The 19,705-nt window shown below is 37.3% G+C and overlaps 1 protein-coding gene across 1 annotated transcript in view; it reads right to left on the bottom strand.

Moving 5' to 3' along the window:
* Positions 1-19,705, bottom strand: part of Vps13b (vacuolar protein sorting 13 homolog B) — a 408,041-nt gene that overhangs the window by 244,385 nt on the left and 143,951 nt on the right. Inside the window, exons 22-23 of the mRNA XM_051202586.1 lie at positions 12,278-12,405; positions 2,776-3,010 (exon numbers count right to left, since the gene is read on the bottom strand). Of these exons, the coding sequence (XP_051058543.1) occupies positions 2,776-3,010; positions 12,278-12,405 (363 nt within the window). The remainder of the gene's footprint in view (positions 1-2,775; positions 3,011-12,277; positions 12,406-19,705) is intronic.

The raw sequence follows: 19,705 nt of genomic DNA, 5'->3' as shown, positions 1-19,705 counted from the left end.
AATAGAGTGAACAAAATTAGGAAAAAGAACCTTTAGGTTGTACACAGATGCTGAATAATTCCACATCAGTTTCTACTGATACTCACTAAATCCAACAACAGCAAAGTTTTAACTTACAAATGATCTCAATATTCCATTTCTGTCAAAATATTATATTAAAGTCACAGGCAATTCTTTCAAAGAAGAAATAACAAACCTCTGCTAGGCACAGGGTAGTAACCCATCTGGGCAGAGGTGTTGGCTGGATGTAGCAATTTATACTTGCAAGGCTCAGGGCAAGTGCTCCCTAATGAAACTCAAGATGTTGCCTTTGACCCAAACACCCCCATAGACTGAATCTGCCTACAGGAGAGGCCATCTCTTCCAGCTGCATCTAAAATCAGATGACACATTTCAGAATAGAGTCCCACATTTTGAACTTTAAAAACCAGTGAGTACATGAAGAACTTTAAATTTCTCATTAGATAACTAATCCACTGCATCCCATTAATCATTTCTGAATGATTATTAGAAAGGCTCTTAATAAAGAACTTGTTTGAATTTCAAATAGTATTTACTAAGAATTATGTGAAAACTTCATATAGTCTAGAGGAATTATAGTGAGCTCAATTCTTTCCACGTTCAATGCTAGATGATGGGACTGAGATGACAGTAACACAGGCATCACATCTGTTCTCCTCACCGTTGTAGGGAAACTACTTGCTGAACAAAAATAATTAACATCAGGTTAAGGATTGTGATGAGAGGGGGTGAAAAGAAAGGAAAAGAAGGCTAGGAAAGAGGCAACCACAAACTATGTTCTGTTAATCCTAATATCCAAAAGAAAATTTCAGTCATAGAAGACAATTCACAATTATTCCATTTATATGAAGTGTCTAAAACACTAAATTCATACAGATACAATGCAGATTAATAATTGCCCAGGCTGAGATCAGAAGGAATGGAGCGTAATGTCCAATAAGATATGTCTTTGTGGGAAAATAAAATATCCTGAAGTTAACAGTGGTGATTGCACAAAATTGTGAACACACTGAAGAACATTAAATTATATAATTTAAATGGAACTTTGTGGCATGGAAAGTAGCTACACAAATATTAATGAACATCAGTTAGATGCAGGGAGAAATGATTTAAACCTTACAAAGTCAATTCTATACCTGACAAAGAGTCCCCACAACTCAGTAGTTGAGTGTAACACAATATGAGCAGAGCATTTGCATTAGATGCACAAGGATCTGACAGATTCTGAGCACCAAAAGACAGGGGCAGGGGACAGTCTAGTATCCAGATTCAAATTGGAAAGAATGAATGTGTCCAAGGTGCTGGAGAAAGAAAGCCAACAAGAAGACAAAGACAATGCAAAAGGAACTTCTAAAAATCCTCCTTTTAATACGTCCTATTACCAGCCCAGAAAGGAAGTTTTCAACAGACCTTTCATTTCATGAAAGGCAGAGAACTGAACATCAAATCAGGAGCTATAGCATACACAGGCTATCTGCTTTCTGGCAAGAGACAGAATACACAGTAATCCAAATACCATAATTCCTATCCTTATATCCTAATAGTATGTAATTAAAGGAACATAACTCAAAGATTCCTGGTGACATATTGCTATACCCATCATCTATCTAGCCAAAATCTGAGAAGCTTCTACCTGCAGTCAATGGGAAAAACAACAAAGTCTGCAAATGAACAATGTGCAGAGGGTGAGAGAATCTGAAACACTCAAACCAGATGGGATGCCTTTGTTAAAACCAGCCCCTCAAGGCTCAGGGGCCTATGAGAAAGAGGGTAGAGAAAGAGCCAGAGGTGGTGGCCTACTCCACATGAATAATGTCTTCCACACAATAGGACTGACACACATAAGATCACTGGGGCAGTGACATCACCCTCAAGTCTTGCACAGGCTGAAAAAGCAGACAAAATCTTAGCACTGAAAAGGAGAAATGAGAGCCATCCCAGCCTAGCCAAGCTATGCAATTGATAGCTACCGGGAATGAGAAAACAGTTTTCTCCAGTGGAGTATCAGTGGGTCTACCAATCACACTTGGGGCAGGTCCCATGCCAACCAGTAGTTGACTGACACAAAACAGGCATTGTTCTGTTTTGTTATTCTTTTGTCCTATCGATTTTCCTTTTTGTTGTTTTCCTGTTTTGTGGTTTTTTTTTTGTTGTTGTTGTTTTTGTTTTTTTAATTTTGTATTTTTGTTTTGAGAAAAAGGACATGAGTTGGGTGGGTAGAGGGTAGAGTGGCAGTGATAATCGGGGAGGAGTTGCAGAAGGGGAAAGAATATAGTCAAAGTAAAGTTCACAAAAAGTTCTTAAAAATAAACTCAAACCAACTTTCATCCTAATATTTCCTGCTTGTATTTTTCTAATCATATATCCTATATTTTATAGATAATTTAATTTATAAGTAATAATTAAAAAGTATGGTATTAATAAAATATATCAGTACATAGTACAATTATAATAAATTTTCATGTAGAAGTTGGCTTACATGCATATTAATATATCAAAAACAAAACAGGCCAGGAGAGATGCTCTCCCAGAGAACCAGAGTTTGAGTCCTAGCACCCACGTGGCAGCTCACAACCATCTGTGAGTCCACTCCCAGTATTGACAATGCACTCTTCTGATCCTCTGGACTCTGCACTTATGTGACACATTGACAAACATGCAGCCAAAGCATTCATATGGATAAAATTAAAAATGGTGGGGAAACCCTACAACTGCCAACATAAAATAACAGTATGGAAAAGGGTTTAAATGTACCCTCTTCAAGGATGGGCCGCGGGATGACAAAGGGAATCTCTTGCAGAGGCTCCAGACACTTGTGACCAGCACTGATGACCTTTATCTGTGGCAAACAGAGGACAAGTGTTCCTGGTGTGCTGGTTTGTCCATGGTACCAACTTCTTACTGTCCCGGGGATGTCACCAGATACGATTGTGCTCGGGGAAGGCAGGCTGTCATTGGGGATGAACACACAGCAGGACTGTACATCAAGCTAGAAAGGAGAAGCAGAATTAAAATATGGGGGTCAGATCAGACATTTGAACTACTAAATCACACTACTAATCACAATGATCAAGTCAAAAAATGGAAACACACCCTGTGTGTATCTTTATGAGTTGTTTTACTTAAATCCAAAAGACAAATGAAAAAGTATTGTTTGAAGTTATAAACTTTGATCAAAGAAGACAGTGATGTGAAATCAAACTGGAGTTACCCTTCACCATTGGTTTTCAAGAATCATGATCTAGTTAGGAAATGGGCTCAGAAATTGACACAGATATCCCTGATGCTCCAGTTCATTAGATCTGCTTAGTAGCAGCCAGATAAGAGCAAACTATACAAACACACACACACACACACAAAATCAACCTTGTTTTACAAATCAATCCAAATTCCCACTGCCATCCTCCCATATACTCCCACCCATAACCACTCCCCAAGGAGGGTAAGGCTTTCCATGGGAGATCATCAAAGTCTGTCACATCACGTGGGGCAGGGCCTAGGCCCTCCCCTATGTGTCTAAGCTGAGAGAGTATCCCTCCATGGGGAATGGGCTCTCGAAGTTCCACTACCAGAAGCCCATGGACTGCCCAAACCTCCTGACATCACATTCAGGTGGTCTGGTTCGGTTCTATGCTGGTTCCCCAGCTGTAAGTCTAGAGTTCTTGAGCTCCCACTTGCTCAGGTAAGCTGTTTCTGTGGGTTTCCCCGGCATGGTCTTGACCCCTTTGCTCATCATTCATCCCTCTCTACAACTTGATTCCAGGAGTTCATCTCAGTATTTAACTGTGGGTGTCTGCTACTGCTTTCATCAGCTACTGGATGAGGGCTCAAGGATGGCATGTAAAGTAGTCATCAGTCTCATTAATAGGGAAGGGCATTTAAGGTAACCTCACCACTATTGCTTAGGTTATCAGTTGGGGTCATCCTTATAGATTTCTGGTTATTTCCCTAGTGCAGTGGCTCCCTCTCCCAAGGTATCTTGTTTCTGAGAAAACTATTTTTTTTAAATAATGTTATTTGTATGCCCATTTAGAGTTCTGTATTTTATAAAGAACATACCTGTGTAATAAACAGTGCATATACCCAAAGAGGCTGTGTGTGTGTGTGTGTGTGTGTGTGGTCTTAGAAATCAAAGTGTTTTCATCATTTTAGCCTTCAAGTTACTATGTAAATTGTGATTTTACAGAAAATGTTTAATTCCCCTTAAAGACAGAGATTAGTTCCTTAACTCACCAGACCTATACAGCATTAGAACCAAATTAGACCTAAATGCAAAAGTGAATGATATTTGTTTTTTGTTTTTTTTTTTTTAATTCAGAAGCAGTGAAGATTAAATTCTGTTGTTCTTAGCTGATTACAAAACAACTTGGTAGTTCCTATAGGAATTATGTGACAAAGATGTGATTTGAAGGTATTTGAAAACTGTATTGCTTAGTAAGTCTTGGGATACTCCAGGTAATTGTGTTAGCAAGGACACTATATTTTATAAAAGATGATAATATATACAGTAATATCTCTTCTTTCAAGATAATGTATTTCTAGTGAGAACATGGAATTCCATGTAGGTTTCCTTGATACAATAAATGATTCATTAGCCTACAAATAAGCAACCCAGTTTATGATGGCTTCACATTGCTAGGTATGGACAAGTGCTGAATCCAGTGAGGGAAAATGACACATAACCATTTGCAAAAACTAATGCGTATATTATTATCAGCTAATTGCTAATAGTTTCAGAACCTTACCTTACAGTATAGATAATTTAAGCCTGCAAGTGTTAACAGTTGATCAAGTCAAGATCACAATGTACTTCATTGAGAAATAAGTCAAATAGTCTTATACGTATCAACAGAATGTTTTAAATAACATAATTCATTAGTGATGTTTAATTATACAATTTACAATGGCATAACCTAATGAGCATTCTTTCCTAATTCAGGTTAAAAGAACAAAATATAAATAAAGATTAACATTTCATAGAGATATTGATGATATGTTAAAAATGCTCACAACAATATAAGGCCATGTGTTTAATATATTAAAACATATGACCACATAAACAAAATCAAGATTATTAGTACAATTTTAATTGTACTCTCATTTCCAAAATCATAAAGCATCCCACTCAACTAATTTAAGTGTCAACTATTTTATACCATGGAAGCAATAATAATGTATACAGAATAAAAAGTAAATCCATGTATGAGCAGGTAAAAAGTCTAGAAGATAAGCTTTCTAAAGTACAACATATGTGATGAGGGCTCCTCTGGTGATTAAAATCTAAACACACATACAAAAAGCATTCAAAGTTAATTATGGAGTAGTCTGTATTCTATACACTGAGGCTATCACACTAATCTTTTTACATTTTTAGAATAACTGTTACACTGTGTGTCTAAACTGTGGTTTAATGTAAAATTCTGAGTGATTTATGTTACTGGGCATAAACGTGCAGCTGTAAATTCTGCATTAATGTAAAGACCTGACAATCCAAGGGGAAGAAAATGAAGTAATCTTCCAGTAAGACATCCTGAGAACAGAGGTCAAATTTTGTTCATGGAAACCACCTGGTTGGGACCCTCTGCACCACACCAAATACAAATGATCTTTAAAAAAAAAAAAAAAAAAAATCTATTCATTAATGCATTGCAGCTGCACTGAGTGTTACTTCATTTTCCATAGCAACACCCTTTCTGTTTCAAGGATCTTGTTTCAGTTTTGGTAGCAACATGCTCTTTTGCCAACATAGAACACATTCATGGGTGAAAGTAGGGGGATTGTTACAAATTCTTGAAGTAGAACCACTTCTATTTAATTCCTACTAGGTCAGGGGCTATGCACTTAGGTATCAGATGCAGATGGTAAATGAATAAAGTAAAAACAAAAAAAGTTAGGTATTCATATTTTAACAAATGAAATTATTGCAATGTATTCTTTTTCTTAAATTTCAAGTTTATGTGTTATTAAAACAAATCTATGCCATGGTCTTCTCTAGCTCTCTCTGTGAGATTTCAAAAATTAGAAGCCTGTTCTTTTCTAATGACAGACAGAAAGGGACTAAATCCAGAGGGGAATGGAGGGAAAAAAAATAGAGGGGTGGGCAGGGAAGAGAGGAAGGGACTGGGAATAGTAGAGGGAGGGAAAATTATAATCAGGATATATGTTATGAGGAAAGAATCTATTTTTAGTGAAAGGGGAAAAAGAAAAAGATTTTTTTTGGTGTGATTTCTGTGCTGTATAAATGTAATGGCAACTCACTTAAAGAGAAATATTTACACATTAAAAATCTGAAACCTCTTAACTAGTCCGTGGTTATCTTATAGAACAATTCATATGTAAGTGCTTCCTAATGCTGTGCAGGGTGCCCTTTAAAAGGATAACTGCTTCCTGTTCCCAAATAATATGTTCCCTTCATTTGCAATGAAAAATTTAGGAATAATTGCAGTTACTTAAAAATGCTATAGAATGAGACATTCTCCATATGAATATTCTTTGAGAAATAATTTCAAATTAAAGAACAAATGAACATTATAAACTATGTCACTTATGGTTTTTCATCTGTGCACCCTTTAACATATACAATGATCTGAGCTGGAACTCAGAAACAAGAGACAAAAAATAAATAAATAAAAACACATCAGAAATAAAAAAAGATTACAGCAAGGACTGAAAAGCCAAGTGGTAGAGAGCTCCATTAATGTTAGACTTTCTAGCAGTACCTGACAGTATTTCAGAGAATTTCTGTATATTACAAAACTTTCAGCACATCATAAACTTTAAGTCAACACGGTGCCATTTGATTTGTGTTACAGCACAAAGCACACTGCACAGCATTTACTAGTTACCTGTGCCCATTTGATTTGTGTTACAGCACAAAGCACACTGCACAGCATTTACGAGGTAACTGTGCCTATTTAATTAATGAGGTGGTCAACAAACAACTGTTAAATACATAATGAGTTTTGCCACCAGAGATTAAAATCATTTTGTATTGTTAACTATTTTGTTCCATAGAAGAAATCTGTTAGGGATAATCTATACAATTCACTTACGAGTCAGACAAGTTCAAACAGAGCTGAAATACATTTTTCCTAAGGAGAAATACAACATTGACAGAAATGCCATCAAGTAGACATTTGCAAAACAATTAAACCAACAAATAAACACTGTCTACTATTTGTGAGATTAAATATATTGGCCTCCAAGAATGTAAAAAGATGGACATGATGCACATATTTTAAAATGTGATTATACATACATATACATACATATATACATATATATACATATATATTTATATTTATAGGCTTTAAAAATTATCAGCCTTCTGTTTGTGCTACAACAAAACAAATACACAACCTGGAACCAAATTAATTACTTGTTTCATGTTATTATCTGGGGGTCTCTATTGACGTGATGGAAAGCCATGAACAAAAGCAACTTGGAGAGGAGCAGGTTGGTTTCAGATCACAGATCCCATCCCCATTCATTACTAAGGGGACAGTTTAGGGCTGGAACTCAAGGCAGGAACCACAGGAGCAGTGGCCACTAGGGAGCGCTGCTCACTGGCTTGCTTCACATGGCTGGCTCCTCCTGCTGTCTTTTCTCTTCTACACACAGTGAGCAGGGCCTTTGGATCATCCCTCAAGAGAAGGACCACAGACCAGCCCACAAGCCAAACTGCTGAGGACATTTTCTCAATAGTAGTCCCTTCTTCATACATGACTCTGGCTTGTGTCAAGATGACATAAATCCAGCCAGGACTGTGCTTCATGGAAATATTTGGGGTACAGAATCTAAATACAGCCCACTTTGACATTCAAGTAAAAATAAAATCTAAACACATGGGTTATCTTCCATACTTTTCCTATTCAATTTTGATGGGGGGAGAGGTGGCGTATTCCTAGAGTTGGATTTCTAGTTTCTCCCGGTTAAGAAGCTAATATTCACATACAGAGCTGTTAGTGCCAATATTATAAAACATACTTTCACAATTAATGCAACTGACTATTCATCTGCCTGTCCTGAAACATCTGCTCATACTTGATCCTGATGGTAAGTCAGGGAGTTCACCCATCATCAAGAAATATGATTATCTCATCACTGGCCACAATCAGGGCGAAACTGTCCTGAAGAGAATTCACTTGCCCTAGCTTAACTGGCTTATAGTGCTTTATGTGAAATAGCATGATTAACAGTCTCACCAAAATCACACAAATGTAGTTCTATGTGTAACGACAGAGTACTACTGGGGGATCAGACTCAGGAAACAGACAGAACCCTGTTTTGCTGTAGGATACCAATCTGAACCTCAAAACACATGAGCAAAACAGCTGAGTTCAACAACAGCGATGAGAATGCTTTTCTTTCTTAGATAGTTCAGGCCAGAGCAGTTCTATTTTTGTAACTTTATGCCATGGTTAATTTTGTGCTTGCAGAATAAACTGTAGCTTTCTGAAATATAAGATCATTGCTGATAATATTGACGCTCAAGGTTCCCAGATAAAGAACAACAGCAAAGAATAAATGAGCCTAATACAATCTTTAAAAGGTCCCAACCCCTCAAAATGTCAAAAATAACCATTACAAGGATGTATAAAAGCCCTATTCTGCCATTGAAAAAATAAATAGGCTATACCAAATATCGTTAATGCATTTATACTTAATATGTTTTTCTGAGCTAAGTATGAAATAACATGGTCTTAGAAAATATCAACTTTGGCTCCAAACTCAACTTTCCATAAACTCTGTAAGCAAATATATTTAATCTTCTGATGGCTTTAAAGTTACAATGTTCAGTCTTATCTGATGATAGGTTCAGAGTTTTCTAGTTTACATTTTGATCCATAAAACATCTTAGAAAATGGAGAATGCCTTCTTTACAAACAATATTTTAATATACTTTAATTACTTAACCTGAACATATATAATTTTATCTCTAAAACTTATATGATACATTAACATCTGGAAATGTTTAAATATATGTAAAAGGTTTTACATAAGGCCATTACTAGGGTACAGGAAGTAAAGTCGGTAGGTCAGAAGCAAGATACTTATGCACCAACATAAGCATATGCAAATTAATACATAATATACTTATTCAAAATGAGGAACCATAAAATACATGGTGCATGCAAAGGGTAAGGGTGATTATCTTTATGTGTATTTCATCTTATTTCATGTAAGAAAAGAAGAAATAAGGGCTACCATTACCTCTATTCATGAATAATTGACAATAATTGAAATGAGATGAAGTAAAGCTACTAAGGACAAAATCCTACACGACTGGTAAAATTATAAAGGAATGGTACATTTCATAGCACAAATGAGCAATAGAAAGCTCAGAGTTAACATTCTGACTATTGGAAATTCAACACTCCACGGACTACATGGACCTTCAAGCATCCCCTCCCATTCACCTGGTAAGCTTCTCGTTTCTCACATTCTCCTTGTTTTAAGCATATAAGAGATTCCCAAAAGCAAATCTCTACTCTAATTCTGTTCTGAATCTAGAAATGAATACTCTAAAATGCCAGTACATCTGACAACCATTTCAAATATACACATGAAATCCAACTGTGCTTCCTTCTACTCTTGTTTAAATGGCATCACTATCTACTCAAACACCAGAGCCAGAAGAATGCTGACCACCTCCTACACATACTGCTTTGTCATTCCCTAAATCCTCTGGTTAAGATGTTAACTTAAACTTGACTCATTTGGCTAATGAACAAAACTATAGATTGTTGTACTTTGTTCATTTATTTTACTTGTTTCTGGCAGTATGATAAATCTGATGCTACTAATTCATCCTGGATATAACATAGAACACAATTTGTATACTTGGTAATTTCTAGGTCTAAAAGCTTTTGATACTACTCAAAAACTAATTAAGCAAAATAAAGGGAAGGTTTTTCTAAACCTGGCATCTAACATTATAGCTTAATACTATTATTCTTGTCCCATAGTTGAAGTTCTTAAAAATGGTATCAAAAAGGTAAATCCTACAATGTTGCTCAATTCATTGTAGACTAGATAAGGAAAGAAGGAGTTAAGTTTTAGTACAACTATTAATATGAAACATCACTCAGTGACATGGACTTCTTGACTTGGCTATTTCTGTTAACTATTGCATTACAGACCACAGAATGGCATCAACTAGTTCTATTAGTCATAGAATATTCATCCGAGTCACTATCATACAGATATAAAATGTTCCAGAAATGCCTGTGTTGAAGGCCCCTGATGGTGGGGTAACCCAAAGATGAGACAATAGGTAAAGTAATTAGAAGGCAGATCCTAGCAGGAGGAAGTCAACCAGCAGAGATATACCTCTGCTGGTGGATGTGGTTCCTTGCCTCTTCCCTGTTTTGTAGACACAGTGAGCTGAGCAGCTCTGCTCTGCTCCACCTTCCTGCCACAGGGTAGTGCTCAGCACAGGCCACAGGCAATGAAGCTAATCAAGCACAATGTAAAGATAAATGGGAACAAAAGCAAGTATTCTTCCAAAATTGATTGTTACTACTACTTTGTCAGAATAACAGAATATTAAGTAGCTTTAGTTTTCAAATGCATCAGGGACAAGCAGTCAGTATCCCTAGTGTAGCCTGACAAAGTCACAGAATTTCCTACGGGATCTCTCTGAGGAGCTCCACAGATGATGTGTCTTATCAGGTCACTGTGCTGTGCATGTACACATGTGCACTATAGAAACTCACTTTCTAGGATTCTGGTCAGACTTTTACTAGAAAAAGTTAGCAACATGGAACAAAGAAAAAAGACATGCATGTCACAGACAAAAAGTAATTTTATTTAACAAGGTGTAAATAAAAATCTAAAAAGGATACTTCTCCCAAACTATTATATATAAAATGTCAAGAAAAGTCTTTCCTACTAGATTTAATGTTGCCAAACTTGCCAAAGCAAAAATGCAAATCATGCATATTGAAATCTGAGGCCATGGTCATCTGGTGCCACTCTTCTCAGGCATAGGATGTTTGGCTCTGCCCCTTGCTGGCTGCTGCAGCAGGAGAGCTAGCCCCGCCCTATGGACCACAGCCCTGGGACAGCACCCAACCCCACCACTGGTACAGGAGAGATGATCTGAATGGCATGGGCATGGGAGGACTGGCTCTGCCCCTTGCCTGAAGGGGTGGTCCTAGCAAAGGTCGGAGCTGACCAACTCAACTACCATCAGGCCCACATCCCACCCAAATCTACCCCATCTGTGACCTGCTGGAGCACATGAAGAAACTGGGCCTGCAGAACAATAGCCACTGGATCTCCATGACTCAACGCAACAGCAGAATGTCTGAGAGGAGTTTCAGAGAGGGTCTAGAATGGATGGTGTACTGGCCAGACGCCATAAACCTGACCAACAACTCATTACACAAATGAACAAAATTGCAAGGGAAGCTCTTTGGACTAAAGGTTATACTGCAAGGGTACAAGGCAGCTCCCAAAATGACTATGACAAATGAATAGGTGATGGAGACATAGGAAAGATAAGGAGCAAAATGAGATTGTTTTAAATTGCATTTTTATTTATCTTTCATTTTCTTTTACTGGGGGATGCTGCAAGGGTAAAAAGCAGATACTGAAAACCTGGGAAATGTGTAGGACTAGGGTGCATGATATGAAATCCCTAAGTATGAAGAAAAACATTATGTTTATTAAAAAAAGTAAGTTTTTCCTTCTAGATTTAATAATGCCAAACTAGTTGAAACAAAAATTCCAACTCCAAAATACTGTAGGTTGAACAACAAATACATTGTGTTATTTGCACTGAAAAGTCAAAATAAATTAGAATAAAATTAAATATCCACAGAGACAAGCTAAGTAATGATTTAAACATTTAATTTATAATCAAAAAGTTTAACAGTATTTATATATTAATTTGATACTACTCATACTTTCTCCCAATCTGAGAGAAGACTAATATTTAAATGAAACAGTACTTAGAATAAATGAGTTAATCATTTCAAAATACATTTATTTTTATAAAACATGTATTTTTTCACATAATCTTGATTGCAAAAAAGCAACTGTACCAATGGACATGAGATAGAATATGGAAATATTGTTGGTAATAAGCAAAGGCCATCAATGTACATGAGACAGACTACAGAAATGCTATCTGTACTAAGCATATACATCAGTATACATGAGACACATCACAGAAATGTCAGAAAAATTATAGCGCTATTAAATATACTACAATTTTTAGAACATTATGAGAAGCAGAGTTTAAAGTTACCTGTAGTGTTAGGCTCTTCACTGCATTCCATAATATTCCAATACATTCTTTCATTCTTTCTTCAGGGCGTCCACAACCTTCATGAATGTGTAGCATGGCCTTCACAGGAACTGACAGTGGTCGGGACTCTAAGTATAAGAACAGCTAGCCAGTTAGCAAATTGTATACTACAAAAAAATTCTTAAAGTGATTTACTTTTTCTCACAGGAGATGCACTAAAATTTCATTTATCACAGGGCAATTTTAAACATTTATTTTCTGTTCCATCAACGAATAATGTAATTCTGAGACATAAATTTTATTAGTTCAAAATAACAATTTAATGTTTATATGGATGTACTATGACTATTGGACACCGTATTTATTTCTTTATGTGCTGTGGGAACTAATTTAGCCTGGAGATTTTAGCTGCAGCACTTACCAGATGATTAGAAAAATCAATTTATTCATGCTGAGTGTCAGATCTCAACCCATTCCCCCCCCCCAAAAAAAAAAGCTAGTGATTTTCACATCTCCTATCAAAATCCTGTTCAATTAAAATGTCATAATGTGTATCAATCAGTCTTTGAAGATATTGAGTCTGCGGGGTTGAATAGGAATGGTCCACAGACTCCTGTCTGAATATGCTTGGCCCATAAGGAAGTGTGGCCTTGTTGGAGGAAGTGTGTCACTGTGGGGCAGGTTTTGAAGACCTTCTATACATTTTTGTTGGGCACATAGCATATTATTAGGAATAACTTTAATACTGTTTTATAGACAAAGTAAATTAAAATATTAGGGTTAGTGGCAAAAACCAGTTTTTAATCTTGTAGCTACAGATTATCAACCATATCTTACTTATTTTTGATCTGTATTTATTATGATCATTACTTTTGGTAACTTCACTTGGCAATATACATTTAAATAATTCAAAGATAAAATGACCCCTTTGATTTCTAATGGCTAGAAGGTATTTTAAGCTTTAAGCAATTTGAAACAAAACTGCAATAATGCCTAAGAATTTTCATCATAACACAAACTACATTCTATGCTATCACTCTTCAAAGCCCCTTGGGAAATAATGGCTTTTGGTTTCTACTAGTCAGCGTGACATGGCATGCAAAATTGCATCTCATGCCGAGCCAACCAGGAAAATATATGTCATCACTATGTGACAATCAGAATTTCATCTGGAAACCATAATCTTGTTCTGACTGCTAAAAGGACTGCATTTAAAAAAAAAAAACTTGAATTTTTGCTGAATTCTTGCCAATTCATATAAAAACTAGAATAACCTACTTATTCCAAAGAACTCCATATTTGAGACACTTGCAATGCACTTATCAACACCACAATGTATCTTCAAAGAACTTCATAGCTAGCTGTCATTATAGCTCAAATCACTTTTATAATGATTCAAGCTAATGGATTTCTGGGGGAAAAATTTTTACAGTGAAACAGATAAAGCTGAGAAATAAATTATACAAACAAGAGCTGGGTTGTTCAGAATTATGCACATTCTAATTCCTTTCCCCAAGTTGAATAAACTCTTGGCTTAAAAGAGAACAGTAAGAATGAGTTTCAAAGCCTGTGGTCGCAGCACTAGGAAGGCTGGGAGCCCAAGACTACAAGATTACAAGTTCTAGGCCAGGATGATCTGCAGAGCAAGACCCCATCTCAAGAAGTCACAGGCTGTAGATACAGCTAGCTCTGCTGTAGGGCACTTGTTCAGCATGTTTAAGCTCTGGGTGTGTTTGGTCCTCATGGGGACTTGTAAAGTCACTAGTATGGTGTAAGTAACCTCAATCCATGTAGACATGTGTACAATACTCACACTATTCAATTCTCAGGACAGAATGTGTGACTGTAGCATATGGTATCTGTCCATTCTTTAACTCTGCTATGTTAATAATAAAATGAAACATTAGCAGAAAAAAACTGTAACTGCTCACAGAAATTATTCTTAAGAGCCATGTTTCTGTTGACCTTTCATTTTTAGGTCATGTTACCTAGATAGACAGCTAAGATAACAGTGGACTAATCATAACAATTAACCTCATGTACATAATAATTATGCAAGAATGGACCCATGATCCAGGCTTCCAATAGACACTAAAGAATATCTTTAATCACAAAGCATTAGGCATGTGAGCTCAAGGTTATCAGAGCCATGTATATGGCTGCAGACAAAAAAACTATCAACAGTAGAGAAAATCAGTCCTTAAAAAGACAAATGTCCTAACTGTGCAGTCTTTAGAACTACATCAAGCACAAGAAGAGATCTGGTTTTCCTTCTGATCATTTTAGTTATGGAAATCAACAAACAGCCTTCTTCCTTTTAATTATAGTTTCTTTCTCTTCAGAATGTTTATTCCTCAGGAAAACAATGACTCATCGGCTAGCAGACAATGTAACATGGATGTACTTTCCCCACCCAGCCTTTCATTATGCAGCTTGCACAGATCTCCAGATGCCTGTGCATCCCTGTGCTTGTCTCCTGGCCTCCTTTCCTAAGGAACTGCTCATCTGTGTGTTCCTATTTAGTCTGGGTCTCAGACCTCCCATTTCCACATTACCAACTCCTCCCATTTCCTCATTCTGCCTGAGCCCACAAACATGGAGGTACTACTGACTTTTTCCAGGCTTCTGATACTTTCTTCACCCAACTATATTCTTCCCAGATTAACTTGGATGTATGGAACATGCAAAACCCAGATTCTTTTATTTTCCTTGCTTGTGGTTTCAAAATTAGCTGTACAACATCCTTGAGACAGAAGCATTTTCTGTCTCAAGCATTTTCTCTGAAGCATTAACATAGGGATTAAATAATGTTAGAATACTGTTAAATCACTGCAATGTTATAGCTGTAAGATTGCTGTAGGGCTGAGGATTCCAGAATCAAAGACCTGTTTGAGAATGGTTTGTCTCCTACAACGGTTTACTGGGACCAGAGTCCAGAGACTGAAATGACTCCCATGTTCCAGAGGCAGTGGTGGTGAAACCAGAGCAATGAGCCCTTCATGAACACTAGCCCCTTAACTCTGGATTCCAAAGGCTTCATGAAATGTATGTGCTGGCTCTTGGGATTTGGGATCCAGCCTGTAGTTCTGCAGTCTAGCCTTGGGCTCTTAGGACCCCAGAATTTAACCAGTTTCACCATACCTATCTAGAACTCCTAATGATCACAGCAACAAGACCTCAGCAGAAAAAACAAAACAGACAAAACCAAAAAGAATCGCACCATCCTAAATTAGGGAAGGACACAGGCTGGAATGGCTGGGCAATCTTCTAGCTCCCATTCAGTATAGGATATGCCGCTGCTTTACTTACAAGTCATACTAGCCTAGGGTATAAAGCAGAGTAGGCAGCTTTCAGTTCCAATGGGGCACACACATATGAAAACTGGCTTTCCTTCGTAGGTTTCCTGTGGTCCTGGGCCCTGGCTCCTATGGAATTGTTTGCTTAGTTGTTTCTTGCTGCCCATCTGTACAGCAGTTGAACTTTAAGTCTGTACACAAGTTAGTGACCAACAAGTAGCAGACTTATTCACTGTGCCTTCTTAATTAGATCCCATATGAGAAGTTTACTCTAAATAACTCTTAAAAACCTAGATAATAATATTTGAAAAAATAGTTTCATTTAAAAATAGGTATACAAAACATAAAAATTATAAACTATTGGACAAATATTGACATATGTATATTTCACCTAAATATAAGATGTGCAGTTTGAAGATATTTAATAAAATGTACTGACATTAGAGCCCTTCTTATGTCAGAAAGCTACAGGTAAATAGGTGTTAAGTCACAAGGCTGTCAAGATGGAGGGCTAATAATGCACTTGCCACTACCACCCATCTCCCAGTAAATAACAAATATATAAACATAAGAAAAGGGAGCATATTGAAACATACATTTAAAATTTAAATTATACCAGTGAGAGAAGTGAACAGGTAAAAGCACTTGCCATCAAGCCTGAAGACTTGAGTCTAATTCCCTTGGATACACACAGCAGGAGAAAATAAACTCCCCCAGGGTGTCCTCTGACAACCACACACATGTTGTGGAAGTGCTAACCTTTCCCACACACACATGCATACAGAATAATCAATAAATGAGTAAGTAAATACAAGAGAGCCAGGGTGTGAATGCCCCAGATGCCAGGTAAATAAATGTTCAATGGGCACTGCAGTCTGCTTGTAACTGCAGCCTCTAAGACTAGAGACAGGAACACCCAAACAAACTGCCTAAGGGGACTAGACACTCTGCCCAACAAATGATTGTCAGTATACTGAAGGAAGAATGAACATCTACAAGAAGAAAAAGGCAAGCAGCTGTTACATACACTTTCCCACAGCTGTGGGACCAGGCTGGTGGGAAACTGCTCATAACAAAATGATGCCTGCAATGTGGGTACTGAGAACTTCCACTTAAAACTTAACAAAACTTAAAAATGGACTTGAGAGAGAGAGGGGGGGGGGCAAGGCTTCCTTGTAGCAGCATTTTTTCAAGTGGTCTCTGTTTTGCTAGAGAAAAGCAGAGACTCATGCAGCTCCTGTAAGGGCGTCTTTCTGACTCAGCATAAGCAGAAAAAAATGCAAGGCTCTTTTAAGAGGCCTTGCTAACAATAAAATGGTGTGTACGAGCAGCTGACAGTGGCAGTGACCACATCTCCATGCTGGCAGCATCTTGCCTGATGACAGCATAGACCAAGGCGGTGAGCAGAGCTCTCAATACTGGCAGTAAACTTATCCTGGCCATTTGGAAAGCCAGTGGCTAAAACAGCCTCGGCTTTAATTTTCGCAATGCGGTTTAGCAGATAAAAGACTTGAGGCTAGAAAAAAAGAGATATACAAAAAAGACAGATTCAGATGAAGTAAAACCTAAAAGGTTTGTACAGTGTGTTTAAAGTTATACATAGGCTTGGGAGAGAAAAAGAAACAGTATGAAGTGTTTAAAGTGGTTAAAGAAGATGAGGTTAAAAAAGATGGAGGGAGGGAGGAGTCTGGCATTTTGGTAAGATAAGACCATGTAGAAATACATACATTAGTAATTATGGCTTAATATTCAGACTGAGATAGCCAATAAGAAATGCTAGTAACCGACCAACAGTTTCATAATAAATACAGCATCTCTGTGTTATTTGGGACTGACACAGCTGTGACACCAGACTGGCAGGAAAGTGCACATAACAAGCAACCTTCAGTTCATCATCATCTGTTCTCAGATAATTACAATTTATTTTACCAGTGTATGGCCAAGCAGCTTTACAAATTATATTAACCACCTTTAACTACACTGTCACACCATATATCAGCCCTTTAAGGAATTCCTGTGGTGCCTGCCAGAGATACTTCAGTGGTTAATAGCAGGTGCTGTGCTCACTGAAGACCTGAGTTCTGTCACAGACACTCACACTGGGTTGTTACGAGTAGGTTTTCCCGCCAGTCTGGTCCTGCCTGTCCCACCGCCATGCCAGCCCCAATTAACACACTGAAACTCTGTATTTGATATAATGCTGTTGGCCAGTTACTTGTTTCTTGTCAGCTAGCTCTGTCTTAAGTATTATCCCATTTCTATTAATCTAAGATGAGACCATATGGTCTCATCTTACCGGAGAGTAGGCCCGGACCTCTGTTCCCTCCAGTCTCTACATGCAGACTCCTCCCTACTACTTCCGCTTTCCTCCTTGTCCCTCCTATCTTCCTTTCCTATTGGCCAACAGTGCTTTATTCATCAACCAATAAGAGAAACATATTTACAGATTGACATCTCCCATCACTGGGTAACTTACAACTGCCTGGCACTCCAACTCTGGGGAGATCTGGATGCCTAGACGGACACCTATATCCATGTGCACATATCATCCTTTCTGGAATATTCTTTTACTCTATGTGAAGATGTGTCACTGTGATTGGTTTAATAAGGAGCTGAATGGCCATTAGCTAGGCAGGAAGAGGTTAAGGCAGTTCTTAATGGGGAGAGAGAGAACTCTGGGAAGAAGAAAGGAGGAGCCACCTGCCAGATGGAGGTAATGAGCTCATGGAAGAATGTAGATTTTAAAATATGGGTTAATTAAAGTTATAAGAGCTAGTCAGAAACAAGTTTAGGCTAAGGTTGAATTTTCATAATTAGTAGTAAGTCTCCGTGTCATTTTTTTGTGAGCTGGCAGCCCAAAAAGTCCATCTTACATCATCCCCCACAAAGACATACACATAATAGAGAAAAAAAAAACCTTAAAAGAGAGACATGGAAAAAAGACATATTCAAACACAAAGCCTAAAGATAAAATAAATTTAGCTTAAAAGAAAAAAAATTAAAAAAAAAAAAGGCAGTCCTTTGCCATTAAGTCGTAGTATACACCTTGTACTTGGAAGATGAAAATTCCTTAACTTGGTTTCAGCAAAACTTTCCAAAAGTAATTAATTAAACTGGAAAAAGTTACCCTGAAATCATTCTACTATACCCATAGATCAGTGCCTCACTGGAGTATATTTGATTCAGAAGTAAAAATAATTATGTTATAATTTACAAATGGAGAAGATCACATTGATAAACCTAGTTCAGACTGACTATTCTATTTTCATGTTGTTTTAATATTACATATGTGGTGTCATATATCATTTATGTAACTTTGAATATGTTGTAGAGCACACTATCTCCAAGCCAAACAGTCACCATTATCCTATGTTCAGCTACGCTGCTTCCAAAGACGCATTACAGCTGGGCTGATTAGCTGTTGACATCCCCTCAAAAGAGGCAGCAGTGAGTGTCATGGGACTCTGAGTTTCCAACCAGTCCTCTCAACACTTGGATGCAATTCTGCCCTAATTACACAAGGGGCCTCAAGGTTCTCTGGGATGAGTCAGAGAATCTATGCTGGGGAAGAATAGGACTGTGGCTCCATCTATGCAACCATGCACAAGTCATCATCCATGGGGGAGCAACTTTTCAGGGAAGCTGCTTCAGGGTCACCATACCCTGTTAAGAAAGCCTAACAAACTCACTGTTGGTGCAGAATGGAAGCTGGTGAAACACATCTCTGGATCATCATTGCAATCTACAGAGGAACAGGGTCTCTGTCTATACCCCAGGAGAAAATTCTTCAAACACAATATTTTCTAGTCTAAGGCAAAAATATTTTTCAACTACATTTTATCTCAGAGAATAAAATCAACTGCACATTACACATTAATGCCTATCTTCAATTCTTTAATATTTTCCAATGAAACTAAACAGCTAATTACAAAAGAATGGAACTTTAAGCTAAACTTCATGATTAAAGCATGTAACTTCTAAAATACATAAATCCACAAAAATGTACTTTTTAATGTATAATACTAATTCCATTCTATAATTAGGAACATATCTATTCAAATGCAAAATCAACAAAATTGAGAATGGCGTGAGCACTTTGAGACACATTGTTCCTGATAGATACTGACTGGAT

The sequence above is a fragment of the Phodopus roborovskii genome, unplaced genomic scaffold (genome assembly GCF_943737965.1).
Source record: "Phodopus roborovskii unplaced genomic scaffold, PHOROB, whole genome shotgun sequence".
Lineage (NCBI taxonomy): Eukaryota > Metazoa > Chordata > Mammalia > Rodentia > Cricetidae > Phodopus > Phodopus roborovskii.
This window is presented reverse-complemented; position numbering and strand designations above follow the sequence as displayed.